This window comes from Pseudogymnoascus destructans (assembly GCF_001641265.1).
Source record: "Pseudogymnoascus destructans isolate 20631-21 unplaced genomic scaffold scaffold_8, whole genome shotgun sequence".
Taxonomy (NCBI): domain Eukaryota; kingdom Fungi; phylum Ascomycota; class Leotiomycetes; order Thelebolales; family Thelebolaceae; genus Pseudogymnoascus; species Pseudogymnoascus destructans.
The window spans coordinates 421,710-443,889 of NW_020167527.1; the positions used below are offsets into that span (position 1 = coordinate 421,710).

Here is a 22,180-nt window from a genome sequence, read left to right on the forward strand (position 1 = left end):
AGGAGCTTCTGACCATACAGCCTATGTGTTCGTACTGTACATTCCGCTCGTCCATATATGCATGAGCATCTGTTTATGGCCCCTCCAACACAAGCCTTTGCAAAGTCTGTCATACTAGGGATTCTGTTTCAGCCCAGTTGCTGCACGCACCCGCCCAAGAGAAAATGACCAGAAGTTGTGTTGCCCTTGGTCCGGGCTGAGGGTCAAGAAAGCGAATACTAAAACTCTGGTATGGGCATAGACTACAACTTGTTCTCACCCAATTCAGAGGAACAATACTCAAAATAGCGGAGTATCTGAACGCCTAAAGTCCCGAGGTTTGCGCAACATTTGGGAATTGCAAGGCGTGGATGCACATGGATTGGAAGGATACAATGGAAACACCAGATGGGAACGGCAAGGAGCAGGGTAGTGATATGGTGGCCGATCATAATAGCTCAAACACGGAAAAAGTTACCACTGGCGTCAAGACGTTGAACTCGACCTCGCAGAATCCAGAAACGCCGCGGGAGGGTTGTGGAAACCGAAGGCCAAGAACCATGATATGGGAATCACTTTATGGAGTCGGTCTATATGGGCTGGGGAACTCGCCAATGAAGGGCAAGCCGGCACTGTCCAGAACAGATGATGTTGCCCAAAACGAAGCTCCAGACATCAACACAAGTCTGGCACAGAGCTGTTCAATAAACGGGGAAAAGTCTTCCAGCACCAGTACCGTATCAGTATTAGAAGGAAATAAGACGGCAAATGACTCCGGGGATACCCTATTGGAGCCTCCAGTAACCAAGGAGGTGCTTGCTGAGTTGGAAATCGCAATGGTTATCAGCAATCCGAAATTCCGGCATGATTTTAACTTCGGCTGCAAAATCCCATACGTTCCAAAGCGGCGGAAGCAGAAATCAGATGAATTTTGGCGCACTCTCCAGCTCCAGATATCAGAGCTTTGGTCGGACCGTGAAGCATTCATAGCGAAGCATCCTGGTAACACCTGGACATTACCACTATTATTGAAGGCGATTGGCGAAATACTCACAGAATTACTGCCGCAAAGAGACAGTTCTCTGATCGAAGAGACCCTAGATGTCGATTTACTTATGCAACAATTGACAAAAGGCCAATTGAACTTGGGGCAGCTTGCAGACTTTTTCTCGGAGACGCTGAGAAAGCATTGTACTCCTGAGCGTGATTGTGACGTCTTTGAGATGGCCAAACAATTAACGACCGGGTTCCGTAGTGGTAATGTCGACATTCTAGTAGATGGTTTGGTGCAGCTCCTTACAACCATCGAAGCAATGAGACTGGTATGTACATGCCACAGTAACTTATGGATAGAACTAACGGGTCCAGGATGTTACCAATCACCAAATTAACCACCTAACTCTCATCCAAAGCTTCGTTAGCTTCCAGCAAACAAATTTTTTAAGGATGATTCCAACAGGAGATATCGATATTTATGAGTCCTATGCCTGGTTTGACTCATATCGAATCCCAGATGAGATTACGGCACTCTGTCGTGAATGGGGGATCTGGAAATTCTTCCGTGCATTTGTAGATCTGCTTCGCCATTCCAACAGGGAGGCCCCTATACCCGATACACTACAGTTGGATAATGAGCGAATTGCGGATCTACGCATGAAGTTGCTCAGTGCCGTCAACATACACGTTTGTATGACTTTCTTCAATATAATCGATCAAACGGTCATCTCACCGAAAATTTCGGCCAGCGAAGGCCGTATCCACGCGTCTTCTCAGCTGCACTCTGACTCGAACACAATCGAACACAACCGTAGGGTCGACCATGTGCGTTCCACTTTACATGCGATTGTAGACGACTACTCGAATCCTGACATCGACTCATCTCCTCCCCCAACCTCATCGCCGCTAGACTTTGACCCATGGAAGGTTGCTGCTCCCTCACTGGCGCTTGAGATGCTACGAAAAGCCAATGGGTCTCTTTCCAATCCATACTTCGAGAAGTCCTTCATCGCATCATTATCCAACCTTTCAAACCCAGTCTTCAAAGAAAGCGAACGTGTTATAGTTGCGCAGTTGGGGGAGCTTGTTCAGGAATATGTGGACGCATGGCAACCACTCGACAGCGTGGCTCTATACAAAGTGGCTCCAGTATGTCCAAGGGGATGTAAGATGCATGGCAAATCCATAGAATTCGAGCCTTTGGACGAAATTGCGAGGGTCATAGCTTATTTGGGATTTTGCACTGGAATGTTTGGGGAAAGATCGTGTACTTGGTTAATCCCAACGAGCACCCCCACCACTCGAGTGAGATAGACTGGGATACCGTGGAATTTACCAACGGAAGATAGTCTGTCAACAATCAGGATGGATATTCAAGCAGCATCCGTCCCCGCTTGATGAAGTGGCGAATACTCATATATATCAAGGAGAGGGGTGACTGCCACAATGCTTGACGGCTGCGGAGGGCGTTCCAAATAACACAGGTTGAGGCCTCCCCATCGCACAACCCAGGAAGTCGCCGCGGCCAACGACACAACAGAACTATTTGGCGTGTGGTAATGGGATAGAGGGTTAGGCTGATGAATCCTGAGAGAAGTAGTCAGTCTAACCCTAGAGTATGCTGCTGGGCACGATTTCAAACCATTCTATCCACAGCGGAGAGCCTCTCGATGGAGTCTGGGGCTTTTATGTCAGTTGCTTTGTCGAATGTGCCGTCGTACAGCAAGGCCTATATTTTTGTATGACTTACACAGGGGAGCACTATTCACTGGATTCCGCGCTTATTGAACCGATAACCAGGAGTTTCATGTATTTACGGTGTGCTGTGTATTCTACCGACGGATGATGTCAGATGGCCACAAATGACTCTATTTCCTTGGACATGGAGATCCTGCAGGTCAGATTAATTTGATTTCCGAAAAGTAAGAGTCTGGCAGAACTCTTGAGCATTATAATAGCTCTTTAAGGAGAACAAAGAGTCGAGGGGAAAAATGGGCACAATATATGAGACAATGGAATAAATATTTATTTATTTTTTAGCAGGTAACAATACATAACCATTCGTAATTTAATCTGCCTCTGATAAGTTATTACGTATCGAAAGACATGAATTTGAAGTTGTACACCGTTGTACACATTTGATTCCCCCTATTGCCCCTGAGCAGCCTCGTGACTGATGTGGTCGCCATCCGTACCATGCCGCATTCGACGCCGACAATAGCTCACACCAAAGGCTGAACCTCAGCCTCCGAACCCACCAACACTCGTTCGACAACACCACAATTCCACAGCGACAATGCTGCGATAGAAATGCGCGGCCAAAGCTAGCGAACAAACCCGGTCGAAGAGCTAGCTATTATGAACCGCCACGGCGCCAACGGCGAGAATAATGGCCTCCTGGGCGGCAGCGACTGGGAGGAGCTGAACGAATATCCCAGCCGTGCGGGCTCGCACTCGCCATCTCTGCAGGGCGACGATGATGCGAACGCGAAAGAGGACGAGACAAGGAGCGGGTCGCGCACGCGGCCTACCCCGAGGACGCCTATGAAAGTGCACTTCAATATCCCCCGCGACGACGACTCGCTCGCCGAAGCGGGCTATATGAATAGAGGAGACGCCCACGAGGGGAGAGGCGGGGCTATAAGGAGTTCGGACCATCTAGACGAGGATGATGACCATCACGACGACGAAGAGGGCCACGATGCGCCGCTGCTCCCCAGCGCAAGCACTCCAATCGACTCCGCGCTCGAGAACCCAGATGACCGCCCGACCTCGTCGCTGCAGGCTGCGATCTCGAATATGTCGAACTCGATTCTGGGCGCGGGGATAATCGGGCAGCCGTACGCGCTGAAGGAGGCGGGGCTGGCTGCTGGTGTGACGTTGCTGGTCGTCCTCACTGTGGTCGTAGATTGGACCATCCGGCTGATTGTTATAAACTCCAAGATGTCGGGGCGGAATACGTTCCAGGGGACGGTGGAGTTTTGCTTTGGCTGGTGGGGACTGCTGGCTATTAGCTTTGCGCAGTGGGCGTTTGCTTTTGGGGGTATGGTGGCGTTTGCGGTGATTGTGGGGGATAGCATTCCCCCAGTGATCGAGGCCATTTGGCCAGGCATGAAGGATATTAGATACCTGGGATGGTTGGCGGGGAGGTCTGGCGCGATTGTGGTGTTTATTGGGTGTATCAGCTGGCCTTTGAGTTTGTATAGGGATATTTCGAAGGTTAGTGCAGACCCTGAATTTCTCATACGAGAAGCTACCGCTAGAGGCTATGAGAACGAGAATGAGAACAAGAATGTAGCTAATTATCTTCACACAGCTGGCAAAAGCGAGCACATTGGCGTTATTCAGTATGCTGGTTATCATCGGGACGGTAGTGACGCAAGGATTCTCAGTCCCCGCCGAGCTGCGAGGAACGTTCGATTTACCACTCTGGACAATCAACGTCGGAATCTTCCAAGCCATCGGCGTAATCTCCTTTGGTGCACCCCTTCCCCCTCTCTTCCCCCTTCCACCAACCCATCTAACACCCTCCAGCCTTCGTCTGCCACCACAACACCCTCCTCATCTACTCCTCCCTCTCCACGCCCACCCTGACCCGCTTCTCCCTCCTCACCCACATCAGCACCATCATCTCCCTCTTCGCCTGCCTCGCCATGGCCCTCTCCGGCTTCCTCACCTTCGGCTCCCTCACCGACGGCAACGTGCTCAACAACTTCCCCAACTCACCCCTCGTCAACCTCGCCCGCTTCTGCTTCGGCCTGAACATGCTCACCACTCTCCCCCTCGAAGCCTTCGTCTGCCGCGAGGTAATGGTGAATTTCTTCGCCCCCTCCGCCGCTGCCGATGCCCCCGCCACGGACTCCCGTAACTCTTCGGCGCACCACACCAGCACCGTCGTCCACGTCGCGCTGACCACTGGGTTGGTCTGGAGTGCGGCGCTCATCGCGACGCAGGTGTGTGATCTCGGCACGGTGTTTGAGATCATCGGCGCCACGTCCGCGAGTATCCTGGCGTATATCCTCCCGCCGCTTTGCTACCTCAAGCTGAGCAAGAAGAAGGACTGGCGGAGGCCGGTGGCGTGGGGGGTTGTCGCGTTTGGGTGCACGGTGGCGGCGATGACGCTGCTGCTTTCGGCGGTGAAGTTTTGGACGGGCGAGCATGCCGTGGTAAAAAAATGCCACGGTTAAGAAGTGCAGATAGAGTAGTCGGCCCCCTGGGTCAGAAAATGGGCGGCGAAGGGACCGGTTTGATAGATGTTACGATATACGAGCGGCCGTTTTTGTGTAGATAGATTATGGATACTTTGGATGTAGAAACAATAGAAAATGGCTTACTGCCAGGTTGATATCTCTAATATGTTTGTACAAGTCGTGTTCCGTCGCCACTCCCGCTACTCCTGAGTACTTTGAACCCCTCCTACTGGAAAGCAACCTGGTCGAAGAGCTCATGGAAATCTGCGAGGCAAGGATATCCACAACCCTCGGCCATATCCCATCCTTGTGACTGTTGTGGCGCATGGTCGCGACGCAAATCGGCACCTCAAACCAAAGCAGCTAACCGACCTTGGGAATCGTATAATGACCCATACCATTGGGATTCACGGTTGCCACTTCACAACATCGTCTGAACTGGGTTGTATCTCGACTTCAGCTCCATACGTTAAGGCTTTGCATCTTTGCATCTTTGCTACAGGCAATAGCAAGAGCCGACTTAACGACCTCACAGCACAAGTTCATACCCAGGCAGCAGGCCGAAAGAAATATCCAGAATGAGTGAAGCATCATGGGCCGATTCTCAAATCACCGAACTCGTCGCCCAACACGGCACAGTCCCCCCCCCCTACTTCAAGCACCCCAACATCCACCCACTTGAAATATTCTGGCGCATGGGCACCGGTGAGGGCTACATCATGGTCTATTGGGCATGGTGGAAGCGCCAAAAACCCTTGATGGACGAGACGCAACGGATTGAATATTTTCGGCAGTTCCCGCCTCCGCCGCTGTGGCCTACCTGGATGATTAATCTGCTCTGGGTGCTGGAGGATGAGGAGATGGATTTGGATCCTGAAGAGGCGGGTTATTTTAAGTATTTTTTGCGCACGAAGGCGTTGGGGATTGGGACGGAGAGTGAGTGTAAGCGGGCTTGGTTTTTGCATAATGAGGAGATGGAGGCGGAGTTTAAGGATAAGGAGGAGGAGGATGAAGATGATGAGTAGGGAGAGGTCACAGCATATGACTGATACAGATCTTTAGCACAAGAAAAGGGTTCAAAATAATGCCTAGCACAAGACTGAGAATATAGAATCCGTCCCCTCCCCACAACGCAACTACAAAAGTTTCCCATGTCGCACCCTCGGTAGTAATCCCGAGCCTGACGCCTGCCGCAATGAAGGTATAAATAATATAATACAAGAACCCTTCATCTCACTCCCCCCTCTTTCCATCTCAAACACTCGCGCCCTACTTCGGCACCACACTACTCACACTCGCACTCCTACTCCCCCCAGCCGCACTCCCCGGCGCACTCCCCTCCTCAGCCTGCCTCTCCAAAAACCCCGTCCACAGCTCCGCCAAGCTCTCCTTCGGCGCGCCCTGCAGATCGGGGAAGAACTCGGCATTCAAGCTCGGCGTGCTGGGCGTGCGGTGGAATGGGATCTGCGGGACGCGTAGCGAGTATCCAGCGGTGCCAGGGCGCGCCAGTCCGGCTTGCTCTTTTTGCTCTTCGGTCCAGGAGAGGAGGGAGGCGATGACTTGGAGGATCTGAAATTTCTTGGGGTCGGAGCGGTCGAGGGCGAGGAAGCGGAGGAAGTAGTTTGTGACGATATGGCTGGGGGGTGTTAGTATGCTTCTTCTGGAGTAGGAGGGGGGGGGGAAGGGGGAGGACTAACCGGTCAACGTTATCTTCTGGCTTGGCTTTCTTGAGGAAGCGGAGGGCTTTGGCGAGGTGGTCGTTTAGGACTATGGCTTCGTGACGCAACTTTCCGAGAAGGATATTTTTCTCCTTTACTTCCTTCTCGAATGGAGCCAATCGCTCCAGCTGCGCCGTCAAGTCCTCCTTAGCCGCCTCCGCCGCCGTCGCTCTCGTATCAGCTTCAGCGACGACCCTGTTAAGTGCCTCGAGCTGCGCCTGCGTCGTCTCCACCATCTCGCGGAGTTCGACTCTACGCGCCTCCTGAATCTCCTGTAGCGCCCGCTGCAGCCCATCCACAGCCTGCGACTGGCTATCCCGCTCCGAGGCCGCGCGCTCAAACGACTCACGCTGCGTGGATAGCTGGTCCTCCAACTCGGCGACGCGGTCGGCTAGGCCCTCGCGGATAGACCGCTCCTCCATAGCCAGAACCTCCCAGTCTCCCATCGCCTCCTTGGCAGCCTCTGCCTCCTCCCTCAGGTGCTTCGTCTGGGTCAAGAGGTCCTCGCGCTCGCGAAGCCAGTTCTGCTGGGACAGATTACTGCGATTCCGCAGCGTGGAGAGCTCCTTCGAGTTCTCCGATTCCTGGGCCGAAAGCTGCGTAACCTCCTGCTCCGCCTTGTCAGCCGCAGCCTTGAGTTGCGCATTCTGCGTCTCTAGCTCCTCAATCTGGTCTTTTGCCTCGGACAGCTCCTGCCTATCAGCCGCCAGACGTTCCCCAAGCGTCGACTTGATCGTGTTCACTCTGCCCAGGAGATTCTGGTACTGCGACTGCGCCTGCTCCTTAGCTTGCTCGCTCTCCTCCAGCTCCGAGCGGACACTCGATAGTTCCTCCTTGTGCCGCTCCTGGATGTCCTCTAGCGACCTGCGCAGTTTCTCGACTTCCGCCCGCAGCGCTTCGCGGTCCTGTGACATGGCTTCGAGCCGGACACTCGCATCTGTGGCGTTGGAGGCGTTGCTCCCTACGCTCTCGTCGAACACTTCTCGTGCGGGTGACACGTTGCCTTGTTTCGTATCTGCGGGGGACCCGTGGCCATTCGTATGCCCGTCCGTTTGCCCGTTCGTTTTGGCGTCGGCTGTCTCGTCTGATTGTTCCGCTGCGGTGGATGTGGTCTGTAAATTCATCAGCGGGCGCTCGTCGGGGCGCTGGTGGACAGGTGGCTTCCGTACCACAACTGGGGAATTGGGCTGTGCCTCATCCTCGTCATCTTCAGCAGGGCCACTTCCGTTCGCTGGCGTAATTGATGGCTTGGCTAGGTCGCCGTTGAGTTTTGACTTGGACTTTTTCTTTTTGTTTGCCTTCTTCTTTGGCGCTGCGAGTCGTGGGGGATCAGCTTTGGGGAGTCTTTTAAATCGGCTGGAAATGGCGAATTGTAGGAGTAGCGAGGGGGAATAGAGATTGACGACGAACCTAAAGAAGAAACCTGAGGGTTATCTGAGGGCGCAATTGCGGACATGATTGCTGATGTCTGAAGACTGCCAGAGCATCGTACTGTACAGCGTTTGTCGTACTGTATATAGCGGACTTGTGTTTCGTTATCAGGACAACTCGTAACGGGACAGCTCGCTTCGATAAAGTAAGTTAGTGCCGACCTTCAACTTCCCTGTCCGCTGAAACAGACGAATCGTCGCCCAGCCTTGCACACATGGAACTTCGTTTTGCGTTACGTGACCATTTTACTCCCAAAGTAAAATACCAACAAGCCGTCGTTGCCTAAGCCTTGACTATCTAGGTGATGTATTGCCTTTGTAGGGCAAATACACACAGGCAATTTATACGCAATGTTGCCCATATAGAAGTGGAACCGGCTTTTCGCCATGCCTTTTCAAAATCGCCATTCGAGAAGTCGAGACGGGGATTGAGCACTTTCAACGCTCTGCGCATGCAACAGACTTCACGTCACTTGCAAAGGTCGACAGACGCGGAAGGTGAATCCTCTGCATATACGACCACACCCACTTCCGAGAGCGAGAAGGCGACGCTTTCACAAGAGGGTAGCCATGCTCCAGCGCCGGCTTTTTTCGAAATCACACCTGATATAATAGACCAATTGGCGGCAGGGGCTGTAAAAGATACCCCGAAAAGAGCCGAACAACCTATCGAGCGCGAGTACCGGGAGCGGGCACCTGAGTGGCACACAAACAGGAGGGAAACCCCTGACAAGTTTGCCAGGAAGCCTTTCAACAGAGAAGCTCCTACGAATTCATACCAGGACGATTCTCCCGCCCCTCGAAAGAACTTCCGTTCCAAGCATACAGAGGAAGCCGAGGCTCCTACCCGCTTTCCCAAGAAGTCTGCCAAAAAAGAAGAAGACGACTGGACGCCACCCCCCCGCCTCCCCTGGCAAAGCCAAAAAGCCGCCCTCCAAGAAAAATTCTCCGAAGGCTGGGCCCCCCGAAAGCGCCTCTCCCCCGACGCCCTAGCCGGCATCCGCGCCATCAACGCGCAGTTCCCCGACCAATACACCGTCCCCGTGCTCGCTGCCAAGTTCGAGGTCTCGCCAGAAGCTATTCGCAGGATCCTGAAGAGCAATTGGCGGCCGGATGAAGAGGAGGAGGAGGATCGCAAGAGGAGGTGGTATAAGAGGGGGCGGCAGGTGTGGACGAGGTATGCGGAGTTGGGGCTGAAGCCGCCGAGGAAGTGGAGGGATGAGGGGATTGGGAAGAGGGAGAAGGGGTGGAAGAGTAGGGAGAAGGAGGAGAGGGATAAGGAGAGGGAGACGCTGAGTACGACTTGGAATCCGAGGTTGACGAGGAAGCCGGAGGGGGATGGGTTTGTTTGATGTGGAATAGAGGGAGCAGGGTGTAAGATATGGGAGGGATGCATTTAGCTGAGGCGCAAGGGAAGGTTATTGTAGGATATTATGTAGAATACTATTGTAGGATATTGTAGGATATAGATACCAGCGGTCCGCTTGAAACAGATATATAAAAACTCAAGTTTATATGGCCGACGCCTTTAATTCTTCTAATCGCCAGCTACCAAGCACATCTATCTATCACAATCTATTGGATATACTTCCTCAGACCCCTCAGTCTCTCCTTAGCCGTATCCAAAACATCATCATTTTTGCAAACCGCAAACCGCAGATAATCCTCCGCCAAGTGCGCATTCTGTTCAGTATAAAACTCCGTTGGTGGAATAGCCGCCACACCCACCTCCTGGATCAAAAACCAGCAAAGCTTGAAGTCCCGTGGCCTGTTCGCAACATGGGCAGGGAAGGGGTAATCGTCTGGCAGCTTGACCTTGCTGAAGTTGACGAGCACGAAGTAACCGCCCTCAGGCTCGGAGTAAGGCAGTCCTAGCTCGGGCCAGATGTCATTGAAGCGGTCCATCTTGGCCTTCATCTCGGCGTTGGCTTCGGTCCAGAACCCGTTCTTGTCGGCTTCGTTGAAGCCGATGGCGCAGGCCTCTTGGAGCGGAGACACAGAGCTGTAGCAGATGCGGGTGTGGGCTGCGGCGACGTACTTGATGAGGTGGGGTTGCCCGATGAGCCAGCCGACGCGCCAGCCTGTGGCGTAGAAGTTCTTGCCAGCTGAGCCGACGGTGAGGGTTAGGCGCTCGATTTCGGGGGAGAGCGTGGCGATGCGGGTGAATGGGACATAGTAGAGGCGATCATAGACTTCGTCGGAGAGGATGATGATGTTGTTTTCGACGCACAGCTGGCCGATCTTGAGGAGCTCGTCTTTGGAGAAGACTTTGCCGACGGGGTTGTGGGGGGTGTTGAGGACGATCATCTTGGTTTTTGTGGTTACGGCGGCCTTGAGCTCATCGAAGTCGATGGACCATTCTCCTGCTGAGGAGGTCTCGGTGGCACCGTTTGCAGGTGGGTGAAGAGGGACGTATACGACCTTTCCGCCGGGCATGGCGATGTTGCTGATGTATTGGTCGAAGAACGGCTCGAACACAATAACCTCGTCTCCCGGCTCGATGAAGCCCATGAATGCACTCAGCATGCCTATTATCATTAGCATTGTAGGCGTTATGGTCATTGCGTTGCATACCCTCATTTGCACCAGTGGTGATTGTGACCTCAGTGACAGGGTCGATTTCTCTGCCCCAGAATGGAGAGTAGGCATCGGCAAGTGCCTTCTTTAGAGAGGGACGACCCGTCGTGGGAGAGTATTGGTTGCATTCGACTCTATCCAGAGAAGCTTTGGCAGCGTCGGTAATGAACTTGGGGGGGTTGTATCCGAAGAAGCCCTGTCCCATGTTGACAATTGGCTGCTTTGGAGACGCCGCAGCAGCCTCATTCACAATTGTCCTGTTTGGGTCAGTATGGATATAGAATTTAAGCAGGCCAAGGCGCCAGGAATCACAGGTAGCTCGAGGAAGCACCAAACATACCACACATCTTGTCTGTTATTGGAGACCCTAGCCGCGGGTAGCAGCTTCGCTCTGTTGTCCATTGTCGTGCTGAAGCTTCTCACAGCCAGGCACTTAGCTTGTGTATGTTCGGTCCTTCTCAATGCAAGGAAGCTGGAGAGAATGGGAGAGCTTCGTTGAAGTTTCATGAATAGCTCTCCTGCTGCAAAGGGTTCAGATCAAGAGGACGGTGAGGGGCAACGAGGCTATGGCGGGGGAAGAAGAGGGGGTTATTCAACTGTCAAGAGTGAGTTGTGAACAATTATAAGAGGGGGGGTCATACACGACGGTAACTTACGTTTTAGAATTCTAGTTCCGTCCTCATCTGCCAGTAATAGTTGGGGTAACATTGCGGGGTAGAGTATGATGTCCCAAGGTTCCACTACTCCGTAAATCGAGGCCGGAATCGGCGGAACTATGTTGCCCAAAACCCGTAAAACCTGTCAGCCTTGCGTTGTTGGCTTCAGGCTGCGGAGCTTCAACTTCATCATCGCGTCCACGCCTATTGTATATACGCATATCGCCAACTTACTGCGATTGACCTACCCCTGCCTCTGCTTGGGATTTATGCTACTCCAACTGATTAACATTGCATGCGAAACCCCGAAGCTCTACCACCGGCCACGAGGCCGCAACATCCTCTCTCCTCCACGGTGACAGTGACAAACACACAACCATGGAGGAACCAACCACCGCCCCGCCACCAAAGGCCGAAGCCCCTTTCCCCCTCACAGTCCGCTTCACCACCTCCCTCCCCGACCTCGACCTCGACATCCCCCTCCCCAGCCGCACCACAATCATAACCCTCAAATCACTCATCCGTGCCTCCCTCCCTCCCTCCCACTCCCTCAACCGCCTCCGCCTCATATACTCCGGCCGCCTCCTCCCCGACTCCTCCCTCCTCACCACCGTTCTCAAACCCCCGCCTCCCCCACCGCCCCAAGCTGACCGAAAAGGCAAAGCCCCCGTCCCGCCCACACAACGCATCTACATCAACTGCTCTATCGGCGACGCCCTCTCAGCCGCCGACCTCGCCTCCGAAGCTAGCAGCGCGCGGGCCCCCTCACCCGCCGCCCCTGTCGCTGCACCCACCACGACAGCGGCGCAGCCGCGCGGTTTCGACAGGTTGTTGACCTCGTCGTTTACCCCGGCGGAGGTGGGCGCGCTGCGGCTGCAGTTCATGGCTGTGCAGGCGTCGATGCATACCCCTGATACGATGCCGTCGCCGACGACGCTGCGGAGGATGGAGGATGCGTGGCTGGATGATAACGGGAGTGGGGGTGGGGTGGCGGAGGTGGAGGCTGCGGGGGGGCGTTGGATGATTTGTTGTGGGGGCATGTGATGGGGTTTTTGTGGCCGTTGGGGGCGCTGGGATGGTTGGGGAGGGAGGAGTGGGCGTGGAGTGAACGAAGGAGGATGGCGGTTTGGAGTGGGGTGGTGTTGGGGATGGGGTTTGGGTTGATGAGGATGATGGGGTAGGGGGAGAGGGCCGACCGTTGTGTACTCTATGATGAATGGAGAGAGGGAGGTGGTATAATAGGGCAGCGTAGCATTGTGTTTGGGTTTGCGCACCTTTTGAGATATTGTGCAACAAACAAGCCAGACAGATCAGCCCCGACTTCTCCGAGAAGGACGACAGATCAGCCCCGACTTCTCCGGGAAGGACGACAGATCAGCCGCCTCGACTTCTCAGGGAAGGACGACAGATCAGCCGCCCCGACTTCTCCGAGAAGGACGAATGTGATATTGGTCCGAGGGTATGAAAATCACAGTACGGGACTAGAGAATCAGTTATGACGGTGATCGCCTGGGATCAGTGCGCTGCTAGGTCTCACATCGCCTGAAACGAAAGAAATTTCAGGGTGGAGACGAGACCCTGTTTGCGCGGTGACGCTACAGGTGCTGCTTATGGGTGGTCGTCGCTGCTTTTCCGGTCTAAAAGAGCCTGTAGACACACCAGGTACTTCCAGTACCGTACTACAATGGGTGTACTGCGTGGTACCGTACATGCCCATGTGAGGTTGGTGGCGGAAAGGCCGTCTACGCTCTAAATTTAGCGAATGAGCCAGTCACAAACCCCCGTGATTTGTGCTATTCTTCTCTGGACCGACTTTCAAGGTTTCATTGCAAGTCTAAGACCCGAAGGGCTCATGCAATGACGACTCACACTCTCTTTTGACCTTGGATCAGCTACTTCGCCTTCGCCAGCTCGTCACTCTTCATATCCTCTCGTCGCTCGTCTTGCATTCACGTTCTCTTCAACTATACTCCGTACAGTACCTGCAGTCTTGCACCCCGCAGCTTCTTGCTCAGCCTTACGACTACGCCGCCTTCCTCGTGATCTATGACACCTCCCAGTATTACAACTACGCCTCTTCGCGTGATACACGCTCCACCGACTCGAGAGCTTCCAGTTGCTTTGACTCGACAGCTCTGAAGCAAACCGTACTGCCCACGGACAAAGCGGAGCACGGTGCGCTCTCAAGTCACACACGACCTTTTCGACACACGACGACACCTTTTCCCACAAACCCAAACAAAGCAACCATGAAGGAAATACCTGAGCACCAAGACTCGCCCGACGAGACCACGAACCAGCCCACACCGCCGGACAACATGGTCGAAGACACCTCGTTCGAGGACGCCCAGCCCTCTCACGAGGACAGCCAACGCTCGCTCCCACCACGCATCGCAGCGCGGTTCTACCGGCCCTCATTCAGCCGCCGCAAGTCGTCCGCCGCGTCGTCACGCCGGAACTCCATATCATCCATGCAGTCACACCACTCGCACGCCTCAAACCTCTCGCTCCACGGCGGACCGCAGAGCAACCACATCGCGCAGCACCTGCGCCGCGCGTCCATCATCGAGGACCGCCGAGCGCGGCTCGCAGACCGCGCCGCACACGCGGAGAAAGTGCGATTGCGGGCCGCGCTGGCCAAGGCGGCGCCGCGGAGCACGAATAACTCGGAAGAGCGAGCGCTGGCGGCGCAGCAGGCGCGAGAGAAGAATTTAGCAGAGATTGTGGCGAGCTGTGCGGAGGAGGTTAAGAGGGCGAAGGGGATTGCGGAGAGCATGAAGGAGAAGCGCGAGGCGGAAGGGAAGAAGCTGAGGAGGCATATGGAGGAGAGATTGGCGGAGGCGGAGCGGAGGAGGGAGGAGATTTTGAATCGCGGGCATGGACATGGGAAGAGGGGGAGGACTTCGAGTATGGCGAGGGATTCGTCGCCGAGCGCGAATAAGTGCCTCTCGCCGATGCCAGAAGCTCTGGAACCTATATCTGAAGATACGGCTGCCAGCCGTATCCAGAACTCTTGGAGGACGCATATACGCTGGAAGGCTTTGAAGGAGTTTACTGAGCTTGGGTTGACGATTGAAAAAGCTCGGGATACTTCCTTTGAGGATGTAGTAACCCTGCTGGCCCAGGAGAAGGTCCTCCTAAGCACTGCTCAGATACTTCGGATATGTGGTCTGAAGGAAGGGGAGAGCGGATCTGTCAATGAAATGACCGCAGTGCGGACATTTCTCAGTGCCTTCCTCATCCTCGGACACCCGACTCAAGTGCTGAGCAGTAAAGGGGGTAATGGGGAGCAAGAGCAGGTGGGAGCGGCCCCAAGCGCGCCTATGTGCCGTGATGACCTTGCTAATCCACAGTTACAGGAGCTTGTTGCGAAGGCCGGGGATTTACTCATATCCTTCGAGAACGTTATATCGCGGTTAACTGCCTTCAATAACTATACCCCCCCGCCTAGACAGCTTGCTCCGTTGTCGGAGTCGTATGCGACGTTTTACAATGCCTTCATTGCATGGAAGGCTCGCGACTCTAATACATTGGTTGACATGATGGTCTTGCAGTTTGTTGAGCTCGACGCTATATGGGAGACTGTCAAGGATAGCACAGAGGAGGCTGTTACGGCTTCTTACCGTGATGGCATTCGAGCGAATCAGCTGAAACTCATGGTCAGGATCAAGAAGTTGGCAGGCCCTGTGCACGGCAAGCGACTCATATCCAATGCCATTAAAGAAGCCCGGAAGGCAAGGGCAACCAAGCCGACTGGGGATTCTCGCCCAAGAGCAAGCGTAATAAGCTCAACTCCGACGCCTGATCTTCAGGAGCTGGCCAAGTCGGAGCAGACGGTGGAGAAGCACCTCCAGACCATGACGCCTCCGGCGACGCCTACGCGGTCCGCACCTGTCGCTGATGCGAATCATGCGGAGCGGCTCAAGACGGTGCAATCATTGCTGCCCGACAACCGCAATGTCATCCATGAACTGGCGATCGATAAGGAGTATCGTATCGCGATGGAGGACTGCCTAGAGCAGCGCGGCGTGGTCAACCGCGCGATCTTCGACGCTATGCGCCGTGAGGTCGCCACTGGCAACAGTGATCCGTGGACTCTGGCCATGGCGGAGAACATCAAGGGCAAGCTTCACAGGCTGCTGCAGCCTAACACGTCGCTGCACAACTTGATTAGTGGGGTGTTGGATGTTGATGTCGTTCGTCAGGAGCTCCGCGCTGGTAGCTTCTCATACGAGAAGTTCTTCTCATTCATGAGCACCATCCTGCCCAAGCTCTGCGCCCCGATCCGCGACGAAGAGGTCAAGGACCTAGTCCAGAACAAGCTCCAGAACGAAGACCTAGTCACTCGTCTAGAGGCGCTCATGCATTTCATCGACGTAATGCAGCTCGACTACGCGAACTACATGCTCTCCGAGTCCTCCCCAGAGCTCATCAAACACGCCATCCCCTACGAGCAAAAGCATTTCGCTGACAGTCTCGAACAGGGTCTGCACACCCTCGAGCACACTGAAACCTGGTGGAACTCCGCGCGCACTAAAGTCCTCGACGAAACCGCCCGCCGTGACCCCGAAGGCATCAATCTCCCGCGTAGTCGTCCGACTCCCGAGAAATTTTACTCCCAAATGCTCATCGATGTCTTTACCGATATTAGCGCGGAGTCTGGGCCGCATCTCCCTGAGACCCTGCAACTCGACGCACGCCGCATTAAGCACGTGCGCGCTGACTTGCTGCGTATCCTCTGCGCCGGCGCAGTGCTCATCCAGGCAAAGAACCTGCTCAAGCGCGACGTGCGCAGCCAGTGGAAGACCGAGGCGTCGCGCATCCTCAGCGTGCTCGAGGGCGCCAAGTCGGCTGCCTCGGCGAAAGACGGGATTCAAGCCGCCCTTGAATCTTGCAGAAGTATGCCGTCAGCCACCAAGGCGCATCTGCGCGAACTGGTCGCCAGGGTCGCGGAGAATACCTACGAGCTCGGCTTGATGGAGACGGCCACGCTGAGGGAGCCGGTCATGAGATTGTTGCTGAAGAGGCTGAGGACCCATGTCCTAGCCCGTGTGTCGGCGACGACGGCGAGCGAGAAGGTGAAGGCTACCACGACGGCGAGTGAGGGGCTCGCGACGCTGGGCTTGCCGGAGTTCGTGGCGCCGATTGGAAAGATTGTGGAGGAGATTGCGAGGGTGGGTGCTGTGGATCGGGAGGCGCATGCGTTGTGGTATGAGATTTTGGAGAAGAAGGCTGCGGCGGGGCAGGAGGATTTGGTGCGTGCTTAGGTTTAGGTTGGGAGGCTGGAAGGCTGGGAGGTTTGGGGGATCGGATGGGAGGATGGGGGGATTTTGGGTGTTTTATTGTTTTGGGAATGGCATTGGATGGGTTCGGATTGGATGGCGTTTGGGATAGGGAGGCGGCTTGGGATGGGCTGGTTTAGATTCCCCTGGGTTGTTTTGAATTGTATGAATGGGTTTGGATTTGGCACTTTGGAAGGGGGGTGCCGATAGCGTTGGCATTTGGAGATTATAGAGAGAAGGCTTGTTAGAGGCAGAGCGAGAAGCATACTGCAATATATTGCATCAGCGTTGCCGATTGGCATTTCAAGTTGTTGCTGTCTTTTATGGAAATCTTTTGTGTTTTTGTTGTTGTGGCAGATGGGGGTCTTCAAAGACGCTACAGTTAACTAACCCTTTGTATAAGGGTCCTGCAGATAAGGATACCTAAATTATTAAGAACTTTGATCTCAGTCCTGCCTCATGGATCTTATAGTATGAGCCCGTAAACTATAATAAAACAAGTATCTGCCAAGGCGAGGCTCCAGAAGTTGACCAGACCAGCCCGCTTCATTGGCCCCCGCAACAAAGCTATAAAAAATAATTCACGTGACCCAGAGATTAGAGGAAATTTATTTCTCGCCAGCATCCAGCGATGATAATAAATCGCAACTCTCCCCGGTGAAATCCAACGCTCACCTCACCTCTCAAAGCGTGTCACCCACCCACCGTCACTTACCTGGCTCCGACCAGCGGACACACGAGACACAATGTCGACCAAGCGCAAGCTCCCCTCCAAACTCGCGGCGCCGGTGGTGAAGCCCGCGCGTACACCGAGCAAACAGATTCTCTCCGAAGCACGCGCTGTTGTTACCGGGTCAGCGCTAGACCTCGACTCTCCATCCGTCCAACTTAACGGCTCAAACCACCTCGATCTCACCCACCTCTCCTCTGATAACTCCTCCTCCGACGATGATGAGGACGAAGACCCAGCGAACTTCCACGCCGAAGGGCCCACAGACGACGCAGACGACATCTCCATGGCCGACGCCGCGGAGCCGAGCTTCGGCGACCTAATCTTCGCGCACACCAGCGAGCCCATCTCCGTCTCCTCCTCCTTCCCCGCCACGAAAACCGCGTCCTCTGCTCTCGCTGCTCCCTCGGGCGCCAGTCTGGGAGTTGCGCTCAGCCAGGCGCTGAAGACGTCTGATCACGCCTTGTTGGAGAGCTGTCTGCAGACGTCTGACTTGCCGACTATTCGCGCTACGATCCAGAGGCTGGCGGCGCCGTTGGCGACGCCGCTGTTGAGCTTGTTGGCGGGGAGGTTGCATAGACGGCCGGGACGGGCGGGGAGTCTGATGGTGTGGATCCAGTGGACGCTTGTTACGCATGGAGGGTACCTGGCGACGCAGCCGCAGGTTGTGGCGAAGCTGGCGGAGCTGAATAGGGTTATTGAGGAGAGGGCGAGGGGGTTGCAGGGGTTGTTGGCGTTGAAGGGGAAGTTGGATTTGTTGGATGCGCAGATGCAGTTGAGGAAGAGTGTGAGGGAGGCGAGGATGGGGGAGGAGGAGGAGGAGGATGAGGATGTGGTGTATGTGGAGGGCGAGGAGAGCGAGGCGGAGGCGGTGGAGGGGAAGAGTAAGAAGTTGAAGAGGAGTGAGGAGTTTGGGGATAGTGAGAGTGAGATGTCGGATGATATGCCTGATACCCTTGGCGATCGCATTATTGCAGATTCGGATGATGAGGAGGAGGATAGTGATGATGAGGGTGGGCTGCTGGATGATGAGGCGGAGGAGACGGATGATGATAGCGGGGATGACGAGGAGGAGGTGGACTTTGATGACGCCGATGAGGATGAAGAGGACAGCGATGACGCTGCCGCCGCCACGCCTGTGCGCTCGTCAAAAATGGCAAAGGTCAATGGTATGTTTGGGAAGTCGAGATAAACAAAAGTGGGCCTACATATGCGATTGCAGCTAGACGGGGAAGGCTGGGGCGGGGTGCATCGGATACTGGGGAATGTGAGAGAGCCTGAGAAGCGGCGGATCGGGAAGCGTAATGTTATGCATGGGCCGGCGTTGTTTCTGCACTCGTTTTCTACCCCGTCCGATCAGAGAGGGGACGTTGTTCATATAGTTGAATGTGCGGCATTGCTGCATGGCATGTGTAGCGTTAGATGGGACTGGAATTAGGAATACGAAAGGCACTGAGGAAAGAATCTCGTGTTCATTGTTTGAAAGTGAAATGTACAGAAAAAAACAGGCAGTGCTGCATAAACGAGAAATTGCTGATTTGCTAAAGGACAGTCAAACTACGGTTGGTAAATAGACAAAGCAATATAACTCGAAACCGGGAACACTGTCCTTCCGCCCACCGCCCTGGCTGAGAAATAGCATCCCTAATGCACTCCCCATTATAAGAATCTTCTATTGTTCCTGTACCGCGGCGGCGTATAAACCTTGTCAAACGGCACCGGCCTCCCACTGCCACTTCCCCCCTGCCCCTGGGGCCTTAAACTACACCAAATCTTTCCATGGACATCCTCCCCCTCCCCCTCCCCGTCGAAAAACGATCTGATAGTCCTATAATCCGGAAAGTCCCGCGCCTGGGGATCGTCCCCCCCATAATGCATCATGAGTTGTGACGGGACCCTAAAATCTGGCCGCATAGCGTTGTCGATGACCGCCTTCTTCAGCCTCATTATCGTCATTTGATACGCGACCTTCAGTGTCAATTGGCCTACTCTATCCTCCACCCCGGGCGTCGGCTTGATGTATATAGTCAGCAGGAGCGACCTCGCGAGCCCCCCAGGCACAAACGCCGGCGTGGCCATTTTGCGGAAGCACTCCAGATGCGCGCTGCGCACGCGCGGCGCCGGCCCATATCCCAGGTCCGCGAGCGGCTTGCTCAGGGGCAGTTCCTGTGGCGTCCCGGGCCGGGCGAACCTGCAACGCACGGCGAGCGCGACGCCGCTGCTCTCGTCTGCCGTCATGACCCGCAGCAGATCTCGGATGGTGGCGCTGATGGGGATGGCGAAGATGCGCATCTGGGCCACGGGCTCGTCGGCGGGGTTGGGTAGTGGCCCAGGCCAGATCCGCACGGGCATTAGGAAGTCCTGCTCTGCTGTTGGCGGCTGGGGGACTGGCACCGCTGCGCGATTGAGATCGACGGAGTGGAGCCAATTGTTCATCATGTCGATTTGGCGGATAGGCGCCGGCTCGCTCTGCCGCGACCTCTTGGGATCCGGCGCCGGCCCCTGGGAGGGCCGTTTTTGTGGCCGTGGAACTTTGGCTGGGGGAGGGCATTTTATGCCTTTCACTACCTTACCCCAGTCTGGCTCCTTTGGGGGTGCGTTACCGGCCGCCGCCGGTTTCGATTTTCTGGGAACCTTCCCATCGAGGATATCAATGGGCTGCGTGAACTTGTCCCCTGGCCAAGGTTTGTGGTGTACGACGGGCTCGGTGTTCGCCGAAGGCTGCTGCGCTTGAGTCGTACCACTTGGTCCCGCTGCGGGAGGCGCTCTAGGCTGATTATTGTTCACGGGTGGATTCTGCCCTGTGGTCGGGCCAGGAGGAGGGTCAGCGCCCTGGTTACCGGCTGGGGGAGGATTCTGTCCTGTGGCCGGGCCACCAGGAGGGTTACCCCCCTGGTTATTGGCCGTGGGAGGATTCTGTGGAGTGTACTTCTTCGCGAGGTCGACCTGATGCGCCTGCCGGCGACGCAGGTTCACGACCTCTTCCATTTCAGGGATCCGCTGAGGCCATACGACACTCGGGTTCTGTCCAAACCATCGATCGAGCATCAAAGTGTCGACGGGTTTGAGCTTCTCATATATTTTCGAAGCTGTGGCTCCCCAGGGGTTGATGCGTTTGAGGCCGTCTCGTGTCCTCCTGAGCAATTCCACGGCGGTGGGTCGATAGCGCGGATCCAAGTGTAGACATTCGGCGGCGAGGCCTCGCAAAGTTCTGCTAAGTCTGGTTTCCAATTCCAGATCTTGTCCTCCCATAGTTCTGTGCATCTTATTTCGCCCTGTGAGGGTCGTCCAGGTAGGAGGGTCATAATCGGGGAAAATATTAGTTTGCATTAGGCAATACATTATGCACCCAATCTGAAAAATATTCGTGCATGCTGCGTATCGTCGTCTGGCACGTGGAAGTTTTCCTTGTTGTTCCTAAGTAATATCAGCATACTAGAGCCAAAGCTAGCGAAAGGGGAGATGGCCGTACCGGCGCCCTAAAAATAACAGTTCCCACCTCTTCATACTCCTTTAAGATGACATCGTGATCTCTGTGGGGCCCATTCCGTTCGTTGGGGAGAACCTCGGAGATCCCAAAGTCTGAGATCACAACCCGCTTAGCACCGATATGTTCATCATTATCACGCACCGTAATCAGCGCATTGTCGGGCTTGATATCGAAGTGCACTACCTCACGCTCGTGACCCCACGGCTCCCTACGCGAAAACCGAGATTCCGAGTCCTGTTCATGCCCACGCTCCAGAACCACGATCGCTTTCGCGAAGCAGTGGAACCACGACCACAGATCAGTCTCGGGGGTGAGGTTGCCATGGTAAGAGCTATCATTGATGTAAGCGGCAAGGCTACCCCCCGCGCAGAACTCCATGAATATGCGATGCACCTCCCTCCTCTTCTGATCAACCGATACCCGATCCTGCTGCCCGACATCGCGGTGAATGCGGCCATAGATTTGAGGAAAGTGTCTCGACCCCGTCTTGGTCAGCATTTCCATGATAAATGCCTCGTTGATCAAACCTTTACTAGTCACCGCGCTCGCCTGCTTGACAACGATATCGTGAATCTCCCCCTGCACATACCCCATTTTATGTGCACCCTCTGCCTCATATCGCCAGTGGCCAGCAATCCCGTAGCCACCAGCCCCTAGGACACGGATAGCCACCCACCCCTCCGGGAAGCTCTTGTTCCACTTATCCGAGCCATACAGCCAGTCGCTAGCGCGTGGGTCGGCCTCGTCAATCAGAGTCTCCGCCGAATCTCCGATCAAGCCCTCTGGGGGATTCCCGACTTGGTTCCACTGGAAGGCGCTGATTTTGCGATCCCTGATCGCCCTGTAGTTCTTTGTGTTTATCGGAGTGGTCCCCCATTTCGAGTGTAGCCATAGGGCCATGTTGTATGATTTGAACCCCAAACTTGGGTATGGTGTTGCTGGATAGACCGATATATGAGAGGACACGAAGATCGGTGATCTGCCAGAAAGAACGAGGTTATGAATATGCAGAAAATGTGTCCAACTCCAAATGCGCCCTCAGAGAACTTTAATGCCATGAAGACAATGAAATAGTTCGGTGACTTTCCTTCCTTTGTGCCGCCCAAAAAGATCCTTTTATTCGAGTCTGCTC

The 22,180-nt window shown here is 54.8% G+C and overlaps 10 protein-coding genes across 10 annotated transcripts; 6 read left to right on the forward strand and 4 right to left on the reverse strand.

Moving 5' to 3' along the window:
• The first annotated feature begins 270 nt into the window (after nt 1-270).
• VC83_03813 (uncharacterized protein) lies at nt 271-2,985 on the forward strand. The gene is made up of 2 exons (XM_024467455.1): nt 271-1,301; nt 1,348-2,985. Exons 1-2 carry the CDS (start codon nt 351-353, stop codon nt 2,287-2,289), a joined length of 1,893 nt encoding a protein of 630 aa, XP_024325090.1. The 5' UTR covers nt 271-350; the 3' UTR covers nt 2,290-2,985.
• Nucleotides 2,986-3,050: 65 nt separating this feature from the next.
• Nucleotides 3,051-4,867, forward strand: VC83_03814 (uncharacterized protein). Its single transcript, XM_024467456.1, has 2 exons — nt 3,051-4,194; nt 4,292-4,867. The coding sequence occupies exons 1-2, from the start codon at nt 3,334-3,336 to the stop codon at nt 4,841-4,843; spliced, it is 1,413 nt and encodes a 470-aa protein (XP_024325097.1). The 5' UTR covers nt 3,051-3,333; the 3' UTR covers nt 4,844-4,867.
• Nucleotides 4,868-5,355: 488 nt separating this feature from the next.
• VC83_03815 (uncharacterized protein) lies at nt 5,356-6,241 on the forward strand. Its single transcript, XM_024467457.1, has one exon. It carries the CDS (start codon nt 5,744-5,746, stop codon nt 6,188-6,190), a length of 447 nt encoding a protein of 148 aa, XP_024325096.1. The 5' UTR covers nt 5,356-5,743; the 3' UTR covers nt 6,191-6,241.
• Nucleotides 6,242-8,515, reverse strand: VC83_03816 (uncharacterized protein). Its single transcript, XM_024467458.1, has 4 exons — nt 8,294-8,515; nt 8,053-8,195; nt 6,863-7,995; nt 6,242-6,801 (listed from the first exon to the last, which is right to left on the reverse strand). The coding sequence occupies exons 1-4, from the start codon at nt 8,337-8,339 to the stop codon at nt 6,435-6,437; spliced, it is 1,689 nt and encodes a 562-aa protein (XP_024325095.1). The 5' UTR covers nt 8,340-8,515; the 3' UTR covers nt 6,242-6,434.
• Nucleotides 8,516-8,782: 267 nt separating this feature from the next.
• VC83_03817 (uncharacterized protein) lies at nt 8,783-9,709 on the reverse strand (the record flags this gene model as incomplete). Its single annotated transcript, XM_024467459.1, has 1 exon — nt 8,783-9,709. One exon carries the CDS (start codon nt 9,707-9,709, stop codon nt 8,783-8,785), a length of 927 nt encoding a protein of 308 aa, XP_024325094.1.
• Nucleotides 9,710-9,888: 179 nt separating this feature from the next.
• Nucleotides 9,889-12,318, reverse strand: VC83_03818 (uncharacterized protein; the record flags this gene model as incomplete). Its single annotated transcript, XM_024467460.1, has 4 exons — nt 11,547-12,318; nt 11,231-11,486; nt 10,888-11,147; nt 9,889-10,841 (listed from the first exon to the last, which is right to left on the reverse strand). The coding sequence occupies exons 2-4, from the start codon at nt 11,395-11,397 to the stop codon at nt 9,889-9,891; spliced, it is 1,380 nt and encodes a 459-aa protein (XP_024325089.1). The 5' UTR covers nt 11,398-11,486; nt 11,547-12,318.
• On the forward strand, nt 11,925-12,986 carry VC83_03819 (uncharacterized protein; the record flags this gene model as incomplete). The annotated part of the gene is made up of 1 exon (XM_024467461.1): nt 11,925-12,986. The coding sequence occupies one exon, from the start codon at nt 11,925-11,927 to the stop codon at nt 12,588-12,590; it is 666 nt and encodes a 221-aa protein (XP_024325088.1). The 3' UTR covers nt 12,591-12,986.
• On the forward strand, nt 12,963-17,283 carry VC83_03820 (uncharacterized protein). The gene is made up of 2 exons (XM_024467462.1): nt 12,963-14,845; nt 14,906-17,283. The coding sequence occupies exons 1-2, from the start codon at nt 13,796-13,798 to the stop codon at nt 16,811-16,813; spliced, it is 2,958 nt and encodes a 985-aa protein (XP_024324842.1). The 5' UTR covers nt 12,963-13,795; the 3' UTR covers nt 16,814-17,283.
• A 102-nt stretch (nt 17,284-17,385) lies between these two features.
• Nucleotides 17,386-19,018, forward strand: UTP5 (Small subunit (SSU) processome component). Its single transcript, XM_024467463.1, has one exon. The coding sequence runs from the start codon at nt 17,575-17,577 to the stop codon at nt 18,748-18,750; it is 1,176 nt and encodes a 391-aa protein (XP_024324843.1). The 5' UTR covers nt 17,386-17,574; the 3' UTR covers nt 18,751-19,018.
• A 5-nt stretch (nt 19,019-19,023) lies between these two features.
• On the reverse strand, nt 19,024-21,948 carry KIN3_2 (G2-specific serine/threonine protein kinase; the record flags this gene model as incomplete). Its single annotated transcript, XM_024467464.1, has 2 exons — nt 19,024-20,975; nt 21,031-21,948. 2 exons carry the CDS (start codon nt 21,946-21,948, stop codon nt 19,218-19,220), a joined length of 2,676 nt encoding a protein of 891 aa, XP_024324840.1. The 3' UTR covers nt 19,024-19,217.
• Between the last annotated feature and the right edge of the window lie 232 nt (nt 21,949-22,180).